Source organism: Lolium perenne, chromosome 1, assembly GCF_019359855.2.
Source record: "Lolium perenne isolate Kyuss_39 chromosome 1, Kyuss_2.0, whole genome shotgun sequence".
NCBI lineage: Eukaryota > Viridiplantae > Streptophyta > Magnoliopsida > Poales > Poaceae > Lolium > Lolium perenne.
This window is the reverse complement of record NC_067244.2, coordinates 193,913,424-193,933,668: the sequence shown is the minus strand read 5'-3', so window position 1 is coordinate 193,933,668 and position 20,245 is coordinate 193,913,424. Positions and strand designations below refer to the sequence as shown.

The following is a 20,245-nucleotide window of genomic DNA, read 5'->3' as shown; positions in this document are numbered from 1 at the left end:
AAACTCTCCCGGTGTTGATTTCTACTTGTTATTAATGCTATTGAGTGAAACCGTTGAACCAAGGTTTATGTTCAGATTGTTATTCATCATCATATCACCTTTGATCATGTTCCATATGATGTCTCGTGAGTAGTTCGTTTAGTTCTTGAGGACATGGGTGAACTCTAAATGTTAGTAGTGAAGTATGGTTGAGTAATATTCAATGTTATGATATTTAAGTTGTGGTGTTATTCTTCTAGTGGTGTCGTGTGAACATCGACTACACGACAGTTCACCTTTATGGGCCTAGGGGAATGCATCTTGTACTCGTTTGCCAATTGCGGGGTTGCCGGAGTGACAGAAACCTAAACCCCCGTTGGTATATCGATGCAGGAGGGATAGCAGGATCTCAGAGTTTAATGCTGTGGTTAGATTTATCTTAATTACTTTCTTGTAGTTGCGGATGCTTGCAAGGGGTATAATCACAAGTATGTATTAGTCCTAGGAAGGGCGGTACATTAGCACAGGTTCACCCACACAACACTTATCAAAACAATGAAGATTAATTAGTCGTATGTAGCGAAAGCACTAGACTAAAAATCCCGTGTGTCCTCGAGAACGTTTGGTCATTATAAGTAAACAAACCGGTTTGTCCTTTGTGCTAAAAAGGATTGGGCCACTCGCTGCAATTGTTACTCTCGCACTTTACTTACTCATACTTTATTCATCTGTTACATCAAAACCCCCTGAATACTTGTCTGTGAGCATTACAGTGAATCCTTCATCGAAACTGCTTGTCAACACCTTCTGCTCCTCGTTGGGATCGACATTCTTACTTATCGAAGATACTATGATACACCCCCTATACTTGTGGGTCATCAGGTTCCCAACGGTCGCGTGCTGTACGCGTATCAAGACTGTTTTCTGGCGCCGTTGCCGGGGAGATCAAGACACGCTGCAAGGACTGATTTTTTCTTCGCGGAACCTATTGGATTCAGCTGCTGGAGGTACCTTTATGTCCATCACTCTTGGCGAAGCAACAAAGCTTCTTGATAATATGATGATTAATTACTCTGAATGGCACATGGAAAGAGCTCCACAAGGTAAGAAGGTAAATTCTGTCGAAGAAACCTCTTCCTTGAGTGATAAGATTGATGCTATTATGTCTATGCTTGTGAATGGTAGGACTAATGTTGATCCTAATAATGTTCCGTTAGCTTCATTGGTTGCCCAAGAAGAACATGTTGATGTAAACTACATTAAAAACAATAATTTCAACAACAATGCTTACCGGAACAATTCTAGTAACAACTATAGGCCATATCCTTATAATAATGGCAACGGCTATGGTAATTCTTATGGGAATTCTTACAACAATAATAGGAACACACCCCCTGGACTTGAAGCCATGCTTAAAGAATTTATTAGTACACAAACTGCTTTTAACAAATCTGTTGAAGAAAAGCTTGGGAAAATTGATATACTTGCTTCTAAAGTCGATAGTCTTGCTGCTGATGTTGATCTTTTGAAATCGAAAGTTATGCCTAATGAAAATAATAATAATAAAATTGTTACTACAGCAAATGCCATCCAAGTTAGAATTAATGAGAATATAAGATTGATGGCCGAATTGCGTGCTAGGTGGGAAAGAGAAGAAAATGAAAAAGAAGATAATATAGCTAAAGTTTGGACTATTACCACCACTAGTAATGCTAATGCTCCACATGTTGCTGCACCTCCTACTATTAATGGTAAAAGAATTGGTGTTGGCAATGTTTCCACTTCTAATGCAAAGCGCGAAAAACTGCCTGAAACTGCTAAAACTGCTGAAATTGCCTGTGATAAAACTGCTGAAATTTTTTCCAACATTGGGGATAATGATCCCATTGCTTTAGATTATAATGGTTTAGATTTTGATGATTGCCACATCTCTGAAGTTATAAAGCTCTTACAAAAACTTGCTAAGAGTCCTAATGCTAGTGCTATAAACTTGGCTTTCACGAAACATATTACAAATGCTCTCATAAAAGCTAGAGAAGAGAAACTAGAACGCGAAACTTATATTCCTAGGAAGCTAGAGGATGGTTGGGAGCCTATCATTAAGATGAAGGTCAATGACTTTGATTGTAATGCTTTATGTGATCTTGGTGCAAGTATTTCCGTTATGCCTAAGAAAATCTATAATATGCTTGACTTGCCACCATTGAAAAATTGTTATTTGGATGTTAATCTTGCTGAAAAATTGTTATTTGGGGAGAGTTGATAATGTTTGCATTACCGTTAACAATAACCTTGTCCCCGTTGATTTTGTTGTCTTGGATATTGAATGCAATGCATCTTGTCCCATTATATTGGGAAGACCTTTTCTTCGAACTGTTGGTGCTATCATTGATATGAAGGAAGGTAATATTAAATATCAATTTCCTCTCAAGAAAGGTATGGAACACTTCCCTAGAAAGAGAATGAAGTTACCTTTTGATTCTATCATTAGAACAAATTATGATGTTGATGCTTCGTCTCTTGATAATACTTGATACACACTTTCTGCGCCAAGCTGAAAGGCGTTAAAGAAAATCGCTTATGGGAGACAACCCATGTTTTTACTGCAATACTTTTATTTTATATTTGAGTCTTGGAAGTTGTTACTACTGTAGCAACCTCTCCTTATCTTAGTTTTGTGCATTGTTGTGCCAAGTAAAGTCGTTGATAGTAAGGTTCATACTAGATTTGGATTACTGCGCAGAAACAGATTTCTTTGCTGTCACGAATCTAGGTATAATTCTCTGTAGGTAACTCAGAAAATTATGCCAATTTACGTGAGTGATCCCCAGATATGTACGCAACTTTCATTCAATTTGAGCATTTTCATTTGAGCAAGTCTGGTGCCTCAATAAAATTCGTCTTTACGAACTGTTCTGTTTTGACAGATTCTGCCTTTTATTTCGCATTGCCTGTTTTGCTATGCTTGATGGATTTTTCTATTCCATTAACTTTCAGTAGCTTTGTGCAATGTCCAGAAGTGTTAAGAATGATTGTGTCACCTCTGAACATGTAAATTTTGACTGTGCACTAACCCTCTAATGAGTTGTTTTGAGTTTGGTGTGGAGGAAGTTTTCAAGGATCAAGAGAGGGAGATGATACAGTATGATCAAGGAGAGTGAAAGCTCTAAGCTTGGGGATGCCCCGGTGGTTTACCCCTGCATATTTCAAGAAGACTCAAGCGTCTAAGCTTGGGGATGCCCAAGGCATCCCCTTCTTCATCGACAACATTATCAGGTTCCTCTAGTGAAACTATATTTTTATTCCATCACATCTTATGTACTTTGCTTGGAGCGTCGGTTTGTTTTTGTTTTTGTTTTGTTTGAATAAAATGGATCCTAGCATTCTTTGTGTGGGAGAGAGACACGCTCCGCTGTTGCATATGGACAAATATGTCCTTAGGCTTTACTCATAATATTCATGGTGAAGGTTGAATCTTCTTCGTTAAACTATTATATGGTTGGAATCGGAAAATGATACGTGTAGTAATTGCTAAAATGTCTTGGATAATGTGATACTTGGAAATTGTTGTGCTCATGTTTAAGCTCTTGCATCATATACTTTGCACCTATTAATGAAGAAATACATAGAGCTTGCTAAAATTTGGTTTGCATAATTGGTCTCTCTAAGGTCTAGATAATTTCTAGTATTGAGTTTGAACAACAAGGAAGACGGTGTAGAGTCTTATAATATTTATAATATGTCTTTTATGTAAGTTTTGCTGCACCGTTTCATCCTTGTGTTTGTTTCAAATAAACCTTGCTAGCCTAAGCCTTGTATCGAGAGGGAATACTTCTCATGCATCCAAAATCCTTGAGCCAACCACTATGCCATTTGTGTCCACCATACCTACCTACTACATGGTATTTCTCCGCCATTCCAAAGTAAATTGCTTGAGTGCTACCTTTAAATTTCTATCCTCTACCTTTGCAATATATAGCTCATGGGACAAATAGTCTAAAAACTATTGTGGTATTGAATATGTACTTATGCACTTTATCTCTTATTAAGTTGCTTGTTGTGCGATTACCATGTTCCTGGGGACGCCATCAACTACTCTTTGTTGAATATCATGTGAGTTGCTATGCATGTCCGTCTTGTCTGAAGTAAGGGAGATTTACCGCTAGAATGGTTAGAGCATACATAATGTTAGAGAAGAACATTGGGCCGCTAACTAAAGCCATGATCCATGGTGGAAGTTTCAGTTTTGGACAAATATATATCCTCAATCTCATATGAGAAAATTAATTGTTGTTGAATGCTTATGCATAAAAGAGGAGTCTATTATCTGTTGTCTATGTTGTCCCGGTATGGATGTCTAAGTTGAGAATAATCAATAGCGAGAAATCCGATGCGAGCTTTCTCCTTAGACCTTTGTACAGGCGGCATAGAGGTACCCCTTTGTGACACTTGGTTAAAACATATGCATTGCAATGATAATCCAGGTAATCCAAGCTAATTAGGACAAGGTGCGTGCACTATTAGTATACTATGCATGAGGCTTGCAACTTGTAAGATATAATTTACATAACACATATGCTTTATTACTACCGTTGACAAAATTGTTTCTTGTTTTCAAAACCAAAGCTCTAGCACAAATATAGCAATCAATGCTTCCCTCTGTGAAGGGCCTTTCTTTTACTTTTATGTTGAGTCAGTTCACCTATCTCTCTCCACCTCAAGAAGCAAACACTTGTGTGAACTGTGCATTGATTCCTACATACTTGCATATTGCACTTGTTATATTACTTTACATTGACAACTATCCATGAGATATACATGTTATAAGTTGAAAGCAACCGCTGAAACTTAATCTTCCCTTGTGTTGCTTCAATACCTTTACTTTGAATTATTGCTTTATGAGTTAACTCTTATGCAAGACTTATTGATGCTTGTCTTGAAGTACTATTCATGAAAAGTCTTTGCTATATGATTCATTTGTTTACTCATGTCATTTACCATTGTTTTGATCGCTGCATTCATTACATATGCTTACAATAGTATGATCAAGGTTATGATGGCATGTCACTCCAGAAATTATCTTTGTTATCGTTTACCTGCTCGGGACGAGCAGAAACTAAGCTTGGGGATGCTGATACGTCTCCGACGTATCGATAATTTCTTATGTTCCATGCCACATTATTGATGATATCTACATGTTTTATGCATACTTTATGTCATATTTATGCATTTTCTGGCACTAACCTATTAACGAGATGCCGAAGAGCCGATTCTTTGTTTCTGTTTTTGGTTTCAGAAATCCTAGTAAGGAAATATTCTCGGAATTGGACGAAATCAACGCCCGGGGGCCTATTTTCACACGAAGCTTCCAGAAGTCCGAGGGAGAGACGAAGTGGGGCCACGGGGCGCCGCCACACTAGGGCGGCGCGGCCCAGGGGGGGCCCGCGTGGCCCTAGCGTGTGGGGCCCCCGTCAGCCCTCCGACTCCGCCCTTCCGCCTACAAATAGCTTTTGTCGCGAAACCCCCAGTACCGAGATCCACGATACGGAAAACCTTCCAGAGACGCCGCCGCCGCCAATCCCATCTTGGGGGATTCATGAGATCGCCTCCGGCACCCTACCGGAGAGGGGAATCATCTCCCGGAGGACTCTTCACCGCCATGGTCACCTCCGGAGTGATGAGTGAGTAGTTCACCCCTGGACTATGGGTCCATAGCAGTAGCTAGATGGTCGTCTTCTCCTAATTATGCTTCATTGTCGGGTCTTGTGAGCTGCCTAACATGATCAAGATCATCTATCTGTAATGCTATATGTTGTGTTTGTTGGGATCCGATGGATAGAGAATACTATGTTATGTTGATTATAAATCTATTACCTATGTGTTGTTTATGATCTTGCATGCTCTCCGTTATTAGTAGAGGCTCTGGCCAAGTTTTTACTCTTAACTCCAAGAGGGAGTATTTATGCTCGATAGTGGGTTCATGCCTCCATTAAATGCAGGACGGTGACAGAAAGTTCTAAGGTTGTGGATGTGCTGTTGCCACTAGGGATAAAACATTGATGCTATGTCCGAGGATGTAGTTATTGATTACATTACGCACCATACTTAATGCAATTGTCTGTTGTTTTCAACTTAATACTGGAAGGAGTTCGGATGATAACCTGAAGGTGGACTTTTTAGGCATAGATGCATGCTGGATAGCGGTCTATGTACTTTGTCGTAATGCCCAATTAAATCTCACAATACTCATCATATCATGTATGTGCATTGTCATGCCCTCTCTATTTGTCAATTGCCCAACTGTAATTTGTTCACCCAACATGCTATTTATCTTATGGGAGAGACACCTCTAGTAAACTGTGGACCCCGGTCCATTCTTTTACATCGAATACAATCTACTGCAATACTTGTTCTACTGTTTTCTGCAAACAATCATCATCCACACTATACATCTAATCCTTTGTTACAGCAAGCCGGTGAGATTGACAACCTCACTGTTTCGTTGGGGCAAAGTACTTTGGTTGTGTTGTGCAGGTTCCACGTTGGCGCCGGAATCCCTGGTGTTGCGCCGCACTACATCTCGCCGCCATCAACCTTCAACGTGCTTCTTGGCTCCTACTGGTTCGATAAACCTTGGTTTCTTACTGAGGGAAAACTTGCCGCTGTACGCATCACACCTTCCTCTTGGGGTTCCCAACGGTCGCGTGATGTACGCGTATCAGTAGTACCGCTTACCAAAGCGGTAGTACCGCTTAGGCAAAAACTGCAGATAACAGTTCGATTTCGGGGGGCCTATTTAGAGGGCTCTTCTTCCCCAACACGATTTTATCTCTTCTCTCTCTCCTCCATTGTTGCTGAGCTTAAACCTTGAGGATCTCCCCAACCATCCAACCAATCTTGCCCAAATTTTGAGGAGTGGTGGAGGAGGCCCCGATCTATAGTTCTACCAAGAGAGATTTCACCAATTCTTGCTAGTCCTTAGTGGATCTTGGAGTTAGGGTTCCTATGGTGGGATCTTGGAGGAGTGCACCTATGGAGGCTAGCTTGGTGTTGTGCTAGCTCCATAGGTTGTTGGGAGCCTCCTAGTGTTGTGGAGCTCGCCCCAACCTTGTGAAGGAACCACCACCTCGACCGGTGCCATAGTGGAGAAGGGGGAGCCCCTTTGTGGAGCTCTCTCGAGGAAGAAGGTGAGGCCTTCCTTCATGGTGTGGCCTCCTAGCCTCTTGTGTGAGGCTAGCACCTCCTCAACGCAGACGTACTCTCTTTTTTGAGAGGAACTGCGGGAAACAAACCTCGCCTCGTCTCCGCGCCATCCGGTTGTCCCGCTGCTTACGCTTACTACCATGCTTATTTCCTTTACTTGTTGCACTTGCCTAGGATCATACTAGGAACACCTCCACCACTAAAGCAATCACCTTTACCTTCCGCACCGCTAAAACTGAAAAAGGCTTAAAATTTGTGTAGCGTCCATTCACCCCCCTCTAGTCCGCTACGATCCATTCAACCGGCCGCTGATGCGTTTCTGTTCTTTAATAGCCTTTCCGGAGATCAAGTCATCCCACCACTCAGAGATGGAATGGTGGACGTGGCGATTGTCTGGGCTGTCATCGTTGTCCCAAGTCTTCATCCGGTTCCAAATGGCCATAGTGAAGGGGCAATCCTTGCATAGGTGGTTTGTCGTCTCGGGCACATGTAGACATAAAGGACATAGAGGTTCATGTGGCCAGCCCCTAATGGCGAGCATATCTGCAGTGAGCAGCTTTCCGTGCAGGGCAAGCCAGGCAAAAAAGCTTGCACTTCGACTCGGCGTGAGCAGCCCAAATCTTTGTTGCGAGAAATCTTGCATGACCACCGAAGAACTGGGCCTTGTAAGCAGAGCTAGCACTGTAAGTCGAGTCGGTAGTGAGATTCCATGCAATGGAGTCTGGTTGCTCAGGGGTCAAGATGACGGCTTGGATGATGTCCCAAAGCTCCAAATATTGCGCCAGCTGCGTGGGTGTGGTGATCCTGATGACGGAGCGGATCCAGTTGTTGTCGCTCAACTTTTTGGCAACTGTGCGGTTTTTCCTGGAGGCGATTTTGAAAAGGTTAGGCGCCCAAGTCGAAAGGGGGCCCCGTCCACACCAGTTGTCGTGCCAGAAGGAGGTAAGCTTTCCGTTGCCAATAGTGATCTTGGTGGATGCCCTGAAAAGCGCCATGTCAGCATCATCACAAGGAAGCTTTGATCCCGCCCACGTACGCTCGGGGTCGGTCCATTGCAGCCAAGGCCAGCGGAGCCTTAAGGCTCTTCCAGATCTTTCAATATCCGGCATTCCCAAGCCCCCCAGAGTCTTCGGTCTGCACACCGTTTTCCAATTCACGAGGGCTTTCCCTTGGGCCGCATGTTCTCCCTCGTCCCCCGCCCAGACGAAGGTCCTGGCAATCTTGTTGATCCTGTCTCTAGCCCATTTAGGCAGCGGGATGACCGTAGCGTGGTATACACCAGTAGCCATGAAATATGCGTATTTGAAAACATCATCAAATGATGCTAATTCTATACCAACAATTTTTATATATTTAAAATAATTTTTAGTTAAAGAAATAACATGGACGCGCCTTACTCAATGGAATAGAGGAAGTATTCATCTTTGCAAAATTGGGCAAATACAGCCGTCGATCTGGTATAACGTTGCAGGCTGTTCCCCAAAACGGCTCCAGCCCACAGAAAATCCAGGTCCAATTAACCGATCGTCTCCATCCTCCTTCCCCTCTTCCTATACAGAGACGTGCGTTCGCATGGCACGTGTTCCCTCCGTCTCCCCCCTCCCTTCTTCCTCCTGCTAGCCCCCCTGATCAACCTCCTCTATCCCTCTCTAGAATCCTATCCTCTCTCTCTCTCTCTCTCTCTCTCTGCCCCTTCCGTTTCTATCTCTCATCCTCCAGAATCTCCACCATTAATTATCGTGATCCCATCTGCTTAATTCTTGCGCGTGGATCAGGAAGATGGATGTGGAATACCATGAGGTGAGCCTCAGAAGTCAATCCATGATTGATCTTTGTATTGCTTGCATATACATCTGTATATAAACAACGATGGTGCACGCCTGATCGGATTTACAATGAGTTTTTGTTTCTAAAAAGAGTCATTTTGATGGTTGCATGATCCTGCAGGAATATGTGATGAATCCCAGGGGGGTGCAGCTCTTCACGTGCGGATGGCTGCCCGCTTCTCCCTCGCCCAAGGCGCTCGTCTTCCTTTGCCATGGTACCGCTACCGCTGCTAATCAAACTCCATCACTGCTCTCTACTACTTCCTCAGTTTGCGATTCGACCATCCCAAACCTTGCATATTTCAATGCTTTAGTAGCAAGTAATTCCCAGATATGTGCAGTACTTAAAGAATACAAGCAGTTTTGTGTCTTGATCGATCATTTTATATATATTGACCCCTTTTCTTTTTCTTCCATGTGTGTTCATTTGCTTCAGGGTATGGAATGGAATGCAGTGTCTTCATGAAAGGTACTAATGCGTAATGCCTACTTGAACCTTCAAGATGCCTATCTCCGTTCATTTCCCCTTTTGCTTTAGACATAGTTTCAGAGAAACTTAAGAAGTTTGACGATTGGGGTATGGATGCCTAGCTACAAGATAATGTTTCACTTATTATTTTCTCGGTCTGCGTACATCTCATATAAGGCTATTTATTAAATGCATATAGGCCTTCCATGCATTTTATTGAATATATCTCACTCACATCATCCATGACTTCACATGCATGCATTGTGGATGGATCTAGGCTTTATATATGTTAGTGTCATTGATCCTTCTAGATGCATGCGTCAGCTTGGTTGTTAGGAGGGCATGGGAGAGACAACCGCCCTTTATTTCCTCCGGTGCTTGCCATGCCAGGGGCATTCTCCTGTCATTCTGGCAAACTTTGATCTGTCCAAAGATATAACAACTTTGTCTTAAAATAGAAAGAGCGCTGCGGACTATTACATTACATAGTTACTGATACAGTTAAACAATTTTGCATTACATTACATTCTGTTGAAAATCAGAGAAAATGTTGTCTAATGTTGGCTTTGTGCATCTCCAGGTGATTTCTTGTTCCTTCCTATAACTAGCAATTTAGCCTCTAGTAGATCCTCTTCTGTAAGCTATTCCGTATAGGCTATTCAGGTCAATTGGTTTTATTGTCTATGTGCTACTTGCGCCATGAAGCCTCGCTTATCTACGGAAGAAGATCGTAGATAGAAAAGATCTGTAGGACACGAATAGAAAATTCGCGACCAGAGATCATTGCCGTGCACTCTAAAGAAAAGGTTATAGATGCTGATAGGGAACTACTTGCTGGTGATAGATACTTTACCACTTTTTCCAAAAGAAATAAAGCGGCTTTCAGGGGCTGCTGCAATACGCATGTTTCAGCATCAAGTTTGTCTAGAAAACCTTTTTTCTCCAATTAAATGTGTATCATTTGTATTAGAAGAGATCGTCGACACCCGCAAAGTACAAACCAAAGAGAAAAGGAAAAACAGTGAAACAGCAAAGGCAGACAAGAAAAAACTGTACAGCTACGCTCTAAGCTTCGCTGTCTAGAAAACCTTGATGTAGAAAGGAGTTAGCACTTAGCACATGCCAGACAAGAACTGCTACTGTACCCTTGCTTGTATTAGCCCTTTGCTTTTGGACGGAGTGTTATGGCCATTATTGGGTAGTTTCCAATGCAGACTCCTGCCGCCTGAGTAAATTTTTGCCAGACAAAAAAGAATCAGATCTCCTTCTATTTTCCTGTCTACTCTTTCCATAGAGATCAAGCAAAGCTTTATAATTTAGGTGTTAGTTGATAACACTCTTCTCACTTGTTGTGATGGGGTCCTTTTGTTTGGCTGCAAGCAAAATATATGCTTTTGATAAAGAGGGAGGATGATGGCAACGCACTACTACTCAAGTTCAATCAAGTGATATTTCCTTTTAGTATGACAAATCTATATAGATAACATGGAATTCTAGAAAAATTGGTTCTGATTTGACTTCAGGCGCCTTTGTTCTCTTTATACTTCATCTTTGTTATATTCCACAAGCAGATTGTACAAAGATTTTCAGATCGGCGTATGGGCCATCCTTCTCCGTGCTGGGCCATCTTTGTTGCATCTTATCAAATTCTTTATGCACTGTGTGCTGGGTAAGCTTTGCATGCATCAGAGTCCTTTACGCTGAAACCTGCTCCGCATAATTCCAGTACAAGTCACTTTCCTGCCCAGAAGAATGGAAATAAAAGATTTGACTGCCAGCAATACATTATCTATGTGATCACTTGAATAAACAGGCATGACTTTTATGATTGTAGAAGTGGTCCTTTTCTTCCTAGTGTCAACTTCAGAAACTTCAGATTCCAGACTGGCCCTGATGATGTAACTAACTACTTTCTCATTCCTGGTACATCGCTATCGCTGTTTTGCTTACAATCACAGAAAAAGATCTAGTTCCTACATTTTGTTGCTCTGATGCAGCTAACTACTTTGTCCTGCAAGTTTTGGTTTGATGGTAACTGGGATGAAACTGTTCTATTCGGCCTGCAAATTATCACTAGACTAGACGATGTTGCATGGGATAATATATACATTTGACTTGGCTCATTAAGTTAGTAGGTACACTCTTATCTTATAGTGAGAACACTGTTATTTCCTGTCAGCATGTGGGGTCAAGTTGGCCGCGGCGGGGTTCGGTGTGTTTGGCATCGACTACGAAGGCCATGGCAAGTCCACGGGTGCCAGATGCTACATCCAGAAGTTCGACCACCTCGTCGCGGACTGCGACCGTTTCTTCAAGTCCATCTGCGGTAAGAAAACCATACCTCTGTAAATGTATGGAATTGGGTATATCGGCTAAGATGAATGATGGGAGTGCAGCATTCTGTTTACAGACATGGAGGAGTACAGAAGGAAAAGCCGGTTCCTGTATGGTGAGTCCATGGGCGGCGCCGTTGCTCTGCTGCTGCACAGGAAGGACCCAACATTTTGGGATGGCGCCGTCCTCGCGGCCCCAATGTGCAAGGTGCAGATCAGCCTGGACTGAAAATTTTGCTGCAACTTCTTTTTTTCCATAGATAACGGAATAACAAGATCCAGTACTGGCTCAAATGAGCTATATAATTTTTGTTGCAACTGCCTGCCTGGCTCAAGTGCGAGTTGTGTTTTTGTCATGCTGGTGCAGATATCAGAGAAGGTGAAACCGCATCCGGTGGTGGTCACCCTCCTGACGCAGGTGGAGGAGCTCATCCCGACGTGGAAGATCGTCCCGACGAAAGACGTCATTGACTCGGCATTCAAGGATCCTGTCAAGCGCGAAAAGGTTTGGCGAAACTCTATTGGTTTCAGTATATCTGGTAGCATCTGCTTGCCTGAATAACAACTATCCCTTCTGGCACTGGGAGCAGATCAGGAAGAACAAGCTCATCTACCAGGACAAGCCACGGCTCAAGACAGCGCTGGAGCTGCTGAGAACCAGCATGGATGTCGAAGACAGCTTGTCGGAGGTACTGAATCTTCAGGGTGCTGCTTCCATGACTTGTCCTGCACTTCTCTGAATATGGTGATCAACAGGTGAAGATGCCCTTCTTCATCCTGCACGGCAAAGCCGACACGGTGACCGATCCGGAGGTGAGCCAGGCATTGTACGAGCGCGCCACCAGCGCAGACAAGACTATCAAGCTTTATCCAGGAATGTGGCACGGCCTCACCGCCGGTGAGCCTGACGACAATGTGGAGCTGGTCTTTGCTGACATCGTCGCCTGGCTCAAGGAGCGCAGCCAGGATGGTCGGGTAAGAGCTCCGTCAGAACCTGCAACTTACCAACAGGTGTCCTGTGAGTTCAGCAACATTGACAGCAACAGCACTTTGATACACGGCCAGCCTCAGGGTCGGCGGCGAGGCTGCTTCCCCTGTGGGCAATGTAGAATGTAAACATTGAAATAATTCATCCAGAGCTATATGTGTGGAAAAAAAGCAGCAGGTGAAAAGATGTAAATAGTGTGCTGCACGAATGCTCAATAAATAATCTGAATAAAATCTCGCGTTCTCAGCTGGAACAGATGGTTTTTGTTACCGACTAATTTTCTGCTGTTCTGGAGAAATATTAGCTTCCTGAGGCAGCAGAACAGATGCACATTCCTGAGAGAACATGTAATTTATACCACATATAATGCTATCATCTCAACAAAGAATTAGAAGATCCAGGTTTATCTCTGACAATTTAACTGGAACATCCGGTATAGTTGAGACTGACAGAAAAAACGACAACAAAAAGAATGACACATTACACCAACAACCAAGGTATTTAGTAAAACCCTCGAGAACTACGTGGCAACAGCTTTGTCAGTAAGAGGATTAACCAAGAAGCTAGAAGCAGGCCACCAAAATTGTGAAGTATTGTATTCCGCTCTACGCTTATTGGCCTCCAGTGGCGGTGATGGCACTATCTTGGTCGCCGAAGATCCGCTTGCGGAAGTCAGTGACCATGAGGGGAAGACCGTCACGGAGGGCGATCTTTGGCTCCCACCCGAGGAGCTCCTTGGCTTTGGTGATGTCTGGCTTGCGCTTGTGCGGGTCGTCCTGAGTGTTCTCACGGAACTCAATCCGCGCATTTGGGTCGATGGTGTCCTGGACAACCTTGGCCAGCTCCAGCATGGTGAACTCACCAGGGTTACCCAAGTTGAATGGCCCAATCTGCTCCCCTTCCATCAGCTTCATCAACCCCTCAACCTGGAACAAGACAAAAATAAGTACAAGGAATGCAAATGCCATGTCATATTGGATGGCTGAATCCCTGTTACAAGAATTCTTGTTTCAAAGTTATGTCATAGGGCTAAAGCTACTGGAAGGCTGATTTCGGATAGCAATGCTACATTTATTTCATTCATGGTTAGAGAAGATTTACCAGATCAGAAACGTATTGGAAACTCCTGGTCTGCTTGCCATCACCATAAACCGTCAAAGGCTCCTTCCTTAGAGCCTACCACCATAATTACACATGGAGCATTTAAGTATAATTGAGAAATGGTAAAAAAAAATACATAATATTTCGCAACTAGCAGAGCAGCAGCGTGTTTACCTGAGCAACAAAGTTGCTGACAACACGGCCATCGTCAATGCACATACGCGGGCCATATGTGTTAAAGATCCGAGCAATCCTAACCTGAATTGGACAAACATCAGTGCTCACTACACAAGAAAATAAATTTTCATACAAATGAAATGGAAATTCTAGTTCTTGCAACAATATAAGTAGCAGTATACCTCAAGGTTGGCACCTCGGTGGTAGTCCATGGTCAATGTTTCAGCTGTACGCTTGCCCTCATCGTAGCAGCTCCTGACACCTGAAGTGAAGAGAAAGACATGTATACATCAGTCAAACTTCTGCATATATTTTATATGTAACCAATTTAAACAGTACGCGAAAAATACATTTATGACGAACTCCCTCTGTCTTACTATATAGACTCGCAAATCTCCTGCGAGTTCTAGAAAAGGGAAAAAGTGGAGCAGCTCAACACACTTTCCTCCTTTTTCTGTTTGCTCCCAAATGATATAAGTGCTTGGTTGGTGGATGTTTGGTCAAGTGCAAACATAGTTTTGCCCCCTTCTTCCTTTACTAAGAAGGGATCCACCAAGTTGGCCCTCCAGGAGCACATTTCACCAACCAGAATTGTCCCTTTCCAACAGAAAGAATCAAAGCATGCAGGAGGCAACTAATCTAGATTCCACGGCCAGCATCTCCAGCTAGTAAGATTCCAACACCACTTTCCCCAAATTGAGTAAATAAGGATTTCTGATTCAACAGTAACCATCTAGTCAAGAACATGTCTCTTTTTTTTAACAGCCCATCTCGGCCGGCTTCCCTGTGCTTTCTTCTGCAGAATAAACCAACTGGCATACCCCTTTTTTTATTCTCAATTCACCACCACTATCAAATCACTCAAAAGTACCTCCACAACTACTACTGGATAAACTAGGACAACCCAAAATGCATGCTCAGTACACCTACTCTCCATATCATACAGAAGTATGAAACGTAATGAATGTGAGGCCAGAAGCCCATAAACATCATTTGTTTGGAACCCAACAGTTCCTGCCACGCAAAGATTGGGCAGCTTCTACTATGCATGGTACAACTCAGATCTACTATTTTTCCTAACCTCGTGTAACAATAAACGATCAACACAATGAGGAACCAAGCACTGTCAACACTATGGCGCTTACGAAAGAAAATGAACTGACGGAGTAAGTAGGAGAAGAGCTCTTACCAATGGGGTTGACATTGCCCCAGTAGGTCTCCACCTGAGGGTGCTGGAGGGGATCACCATAGACCTCACTGGTGCTGGTGAGGAGGAACCTGGCTCCGATCCTCTTTGCCAATCCAAGCATGTTGAGTGTACCAACCACATTGGTCTTGTGCCAGCTCAAAGGTCAAGGATCACACAAACTATTTCCAAAGAACACGCAACATTGCATAATAATAGTAACTTGGTTGTTACACTAGAACCTCCAAAAGGTTTGTTGGGAAAGCAAAGCACAAGGAAATTCATGTGAAGTGAACAGTAAGCAAAGCTGCTTAGCAGGGAAAGGGACAGTCGCAACTTGGATCTCACGTTCTTTTGGCCTACTTTATGTCAGAGTTAAGCTAACTCCACAGCTCAGCCAGATCCAGGCGCAACGTGGGTCTGCTTTTGCCTTTTCTTCTCCTTCCTCCCCATTACCAGATCACAAAGTAAACTAAACTGGAGTGCAGAAACAGTCTTTGATCTAAGTATGCTACATCTAGGAACTCCGATGATAGGATCAGCTTTTGCTCCTTTGCCTATATACCAAGCACTTCAGATTCTAATCAGATTTGTACAGATGACATATTTCGATATGAAAGAAAATCTGAAGACTACTGATTGAAGTAGACGCTAGTTCAGTCATTCGCATAATGCAGGACATGGTAGTAGTACTGTTTGTGGGTGGAAATGGTAATTTGGATCAAGCTCTGTTTCGACCAGGATGCGGGTACCGAGCAGAAAGCTCCAAAAATTCACAGGGAAACGTGGCGCAAATCCCGAGCTCCACGCACCCAAAAAATTCCCCTTGCAAACCCAGATTCAGAAATTTAGGCCGTAGACTGACTATTACCCAGATGTGCAGCGACCGGCAGAGCTACGCAAAAGAGCAAATCCCTCTTTGCCACAAGCATCTCTCCCACCAAAAAAAAAAATGAAAAATGTAAAAAAAAAAACATTTTTTCTTACCGATGATCAGCTGCGCACAAATGATCAAGATCCAAGTATGAAAGTAAAGAACCAGATGTTGAAAGGATATGATTGTCTTGACGGGGTTGTACTTGTAGTGTACGGGTGATGCGGGGCATGCGAGGTGGTAGATCTGGTCGACCTCGAGGAGGATGGGCTCGACGACGTCGTGGCGGATCATCTCGAAGTTTGGGTTGCCGAAGTGGTGCATGACGTTCTCCTTGCGGCCCGTGAAGAGGTTGTCGACGACGATGACGCTGTCGCCGCGCGCGACGAGGCGGTCGACGAGGTGGCTGCCGACGAAGCCGGCGCCGCCGGTGACGAGGACGCGGAGGCCCTTGCGCTTGAGGCCCAGGGGCACCTTGCCGCCCACGAAGTGGCGCGCGGGGTTGCGCGCCGCGGGGTCGACGGAGAAGCGGGCGAGCGAGCTGGAGACGCCCGCGGCGCCGCCGGAGGAGTAGGCGCCGGCGGCGGTGGCGGTGGCGGGGTTGGAGGGGGCGGCGAAGCAGAAGACGGCGGCGGCGAAGAGCATCCCGGCGAGGGCGAAGACCGGGCGGTGCTCGGCCGCGGCGTAGCGGGCGGCGCGGGGCAGCCACGCGAGCGGCTTGGCGCTGGCGGGCTTCGGCGCGTCGTAGGCGCCGGCGCCGGCGGCGCCGGCGGACGGGGACGCGCCGCCGCGGTAGGTCAGCTCCGACGCCATCGCCGGGGACCTGGTCGGATCGCCGAGTAACTCTGGGGGGGCCGCCGTGTAAGAGCGAACCTCGGGCTCAGGGACCTCGCCGCAGTTTGTGTCGGTAGGGGGCGGTGAGGTGCGTGTCAGAGTCCGGGGAGGAGGTATTTATGGGCCGGTGGACGACGCGGTGCGGTGCCGAGCGGGGGGCTCTGGACCGTCCGATGCGTGATCTACGGCTCAGATGGCTCACCGTGGGCGGGGCCGGTGTGGGTTTGACTGGGGGGTGCGGCCGCCGCCTGATCGCGACGGCCGGAGTTGGTCAGTCAGTCGGCGGCTGGCGCCGGGGTGTTTCTTGGAAGTGTGAAAGTGGCCTGATTTGTTACTCCAAACCTAACCTGGTTTGCAAGCCGTTTGAGATCCATTTCCTTTTCTTTTTTGGGTAGTCAGTCATTAGTGATTACTACTTCCATACATTGTTTCGTGGAGGGTTTTTAATTTCTTATTAATTTAGTGCCCTACTTTGAGTACCAAATCAAGATATATACCAAATATGATTTATATTTATCTTAGTTATTATTTAGTGCCTGTGTCAGCAAATGAATTGATAGGACATATTAATTGACTGAAAAATCTATCACCAACTAATGTATCCATTGATGGCGTCACCGCACGATTATGTTGCATTTTCTTTCTGGTTGCTCCCACTTTGTTTTAGAACAACATGTGTCCTCTCATTGAGATTTCACATCTCGTGCTCCTTGGGCGTAGGGCCTCCTCCAGTAGTTTGGATGACCTTCTCTTGTTCAACGGAGAAGATCATCGTGGCCAACCTAACAACAAAGCTCAAGACGCGGTTCGCAACGACAATTACTCACGTCGCAAACCTTGCAAATGATGGTAGGTTTTGGCTAAAGGGTCTCGGGTAAAACAATGTGACTTGGAATATCGTGATTTTATGGGCATCGTCATTGTTTGTGTAACAGGGAGTTGGGAGACAAGGTATTTATGGGTGGTGGAAGACGTGACGTGATGCATCATGGGAGTGCCAGCGGAAGCGTTGATCCGTTGGACCTCATGATTGTTTGTGTCGAGGCGAGTTCAGTAGTGAGGTATTCTATGGGCAATGGAAGACACATTGTGTGGTGCCTCATAGGAACGAAAAGCCACTATACACTAGTGTCATAGGGAGCTTGGATCTATTGGATGCATGTCACTGCTGTTTGTGTCAGTGAGTAGTTCAGAGATGAGGTATTCTATGGGCGGTGGAAGACGTTGTGTGCTGCCTCATGGGGCACGATCGAGCTGGCACTAGGCACGAGTGTCATCAAGGGTTTGGATCTATTGGACGTCACTGTTGTTTGTGTCGATGGGTAGTTGGGGGATGATGTATTCTATGGGTGGTGGAAGACGTTGCGTGGTGCCTCATGGGGCACGAGAAGGCATTAGACACGAGTTTCATCAGGAGTTCATCTATTGGACGTCACTACTGTTTGTGTCGATGGGTAGTTGGGAAATGAGGTATTCTATGGGCGGTGGAAAACGTTGCGTGGTGCCTCATGGGGCAAGAGAAGGCACTAGACACAAGTTTCATTAGGAGTTTGGATCTATTGGACTTCACTGTTGTTTGTGTCGGTGGGTAGTTGGGAGATGAGGTATTCTATGGGCGGTGGAAGATGTTGTGTGGTGCCTCATGGGGCACGAGAAGCCACTAGACACGAGTGTCATCATGAGACATCACGGTTGTCTGTGTCGGTGGGTAGTTGGGAGAGGGGGTCTTTATTGTGGTGTGGGGCGTGGTGTGTTGCATCCCAGTAACATGAGTGCCAGCGAGAGCTTGGACCCGTTGGATGAGAGATCGATGCCTTACAACAAGGGGGAGTATAGCGTTGGATGGTATCTTACAATTGGAAATGTTTTAATGCTTATGTGTTCATAATTGTTCTACCATCGATAATTGTCCATACCTCTTGTCCCTTTTCGTTTCTCCCATGTTCATGAAGAATATAGAAAGGTGATGTCGCGAGCAAGATACATGAGGATATATATCTAAGAGCGTCTTCAACACCCATCATAATGTGTTTTGGTCACCCCAAATTTTGTCATCTAGGGGGAGCCCAAGAACACATGTTCTGATTGATAGCGGTGCCTGCCCCAGCAGCGCCATCATTTGGTTTTTTAACACCCACATTTAAAGGCCAAATTTCATTCAAGGTTTTGGCTATATTACATTGGAACATAAATTTAGTTTGAATTTAAACTAAACTAATCTAACCCTTGCCATGAACATATTAGTCGTCGAAGTCAACAACGACGATGTCAGCGTTGGTCTGCAGGATGGCCATGTGGACCGGTGTATCTTCTGGGTCGGCGGTGGCAGCGTGTCCAACAACACACACAAGGTAGTGCAACCACGATGAGGCTCGAACCGTGGCCGATAAGGCTTCACATTGTGATGACCCAGCGTACCACTGCATGGTGTATTACACAAGTCGTTGACATAACACAAGTGAAACACCGTTCCACTCATATTACATCTCTCAGAGTGGTACAACAGAAACATATGCGAGTCCAAGGTATGTCTATAGAAGTACACACGAGCTGTTTACATAAGATCAACACAGCATCCTACTTTACAATGAGGTAAAACTTCAAATAAAGCTCCAGAAGAACGACTCGTAGTCTAACTTATTGCTAACTCAAGTTTAAGAGCTACTTGGATTGCTATAGAAATCTAGCTACTTAGGTGCTATGACTAGGGAAAAGTTCCCTTCTATTACTAGTCTAAGTTTCCACTTTAGCTGATGCAGGAGTTGACTCCATTGACTTCTTTGATTGGATTCTTCATCTTGTTGCAGTTGAATCCTTTGTCTTCGAGTTCCACGGTAGTTTCTCCTTCGGTGCCTTGATCTAAGAAGGGGGTTCAAATGGGAGGGAATGAGTACGAACATACTCAGCAAGTTCATATTAGGAAATAGGTGTATCATGCACTAGCTACAGCCATAGACCAGAAAGTCATAGGCGAATGTGTAAGAGCAAAATTCACACCCCAAGTTTTGTGTGTTTGATGACAACACTTGAGTAATCTCACCGTGTGCCTTGAGTATCATTGTTAGATTTGCAAGTACACGGTGACCTCGCCGGACGCGTTAAGATCGGAAGACTGAAGCGTAGTTGATAGGTTTTCTGGTTTTGTGTGTGTTTAGCGAGGTAACAAAGTTGGAGAGAAAAAGGGAAGAAAACCAGATTTAGCCAGGCCGGTACTACCGGTACCTGTAGCGGTAGTACCGCTACCCCTATAGGTACCGCTCTGAGTCTGCGCTGAT

General features: G+C 44.6%; 2 protein-coding genes across 2 annotated transcripts; one reads left to right on the top strand and one right to left on the bottom strand.

Moving 5' to 3' along the window:
- Positions 1-8,720: 8,720 nt before the first annotated feature.
- On the top strand, positions 8,721-13,053 carry LOC127317321 (caffeoylshikimate esterase). The gene is made up of 8 exons (XM_051347882.2): positions 8,721-8,982; positions 9,130-9,223; positions 9,445-9,477; positions 11,657-11,803; positions 11,888-12,018; positions 12,178-12,315; positions 12,401-12,499; positions 12,567-13,053. The coding sequence occupies exons 1-8, from the start codon at positions 8,962-8,964 to the stop codon at positions 12,924-12,926; spliced, it is 1,023 nt and encodes a 340-aa protein (XP_051203842.1). The 5' UTR covers positions 8,721-8,961; the 3' UTR covers positions 12,927-13,053.
- Positions 13,054-13,134: 81 nt separating this feature from the next.
- LOC127317314 (UDP-glucuronic acid decarboxylase 2) lies at positions 13,135-17,070 on the bottom strand. The gene is made up of 6 exons (XM_071821289.1): positions 16,320-17,070; positions 15,266-15,413; positions 14,259-14,338; positions 14,074-14,157; positions 13,900-13,974; positions 13,135-13,724 (listed from the first exon to the last, which is right to left on the bottom strand). Exons 1-6 carry the CDS (start codon positions 16,947-16,949, stop codon positions 13,410-13,412), a joined length of 1,332 nt encoding a protein of 443 aa, XP_071677390.1. The 5' UTR covers positions 16,950-17,070; the 3' UTR covers positions 13,135-13,409.
- Positions 17,071-20,245: the final 3,175 nt, after the last annotated feature.

What these genes read in the sequence shown, in the direction of transcription:
- LOC127317321 (XM_051347882.2), top strand. Translation starts at nt 8,962, where the DNA reads ATGGATGTGGAATACCATGAG. An exon ending in TCGCGGCCCCAATGTGCAAG is followed by an intron (nt 12,019 to 12,177) that starts GTGCAGATCAGC and finishes ATGCTGGTGCAG; the next exon opens with ATATCAGAGAAGGTGAAACC. An exon ending in TCGAAGACAGCTTGTCGGAG is followed by an intron (nt 12,500 to 12,566) that starts GTACTGAATCTT and finishes GGTGATCAACAG; the next exon opens with GTGAAGATGCCCTTCTTCAT.
- LOC127317314 (XM_071821289.1), bottom strand. Translation starts at nt 16,949, where the DNA reads ATGGCGTCGGAGCTGACCTACCGCGGCGGCGCGTCCCCGTCCGCCGGC. An exon ending in GGGCAATGTCAACCCCATTG is followed by an intron (nt 14,339 to 15,265) that starts GTAAGAGCTCTT and finishes TCTTCACTTCAG; the next exon opens with GTGTCAGGAGCTGCTACGAT. An exon ending in TCAGCAACTTTGTTGCTCAG is followed by an intron (nt 13,975 to 14,073) that starts GTAAACACGCTG and finishes TTATGGTGGTAG; the next exon opens with GCTCTAAGGAAGGAGCCTTT.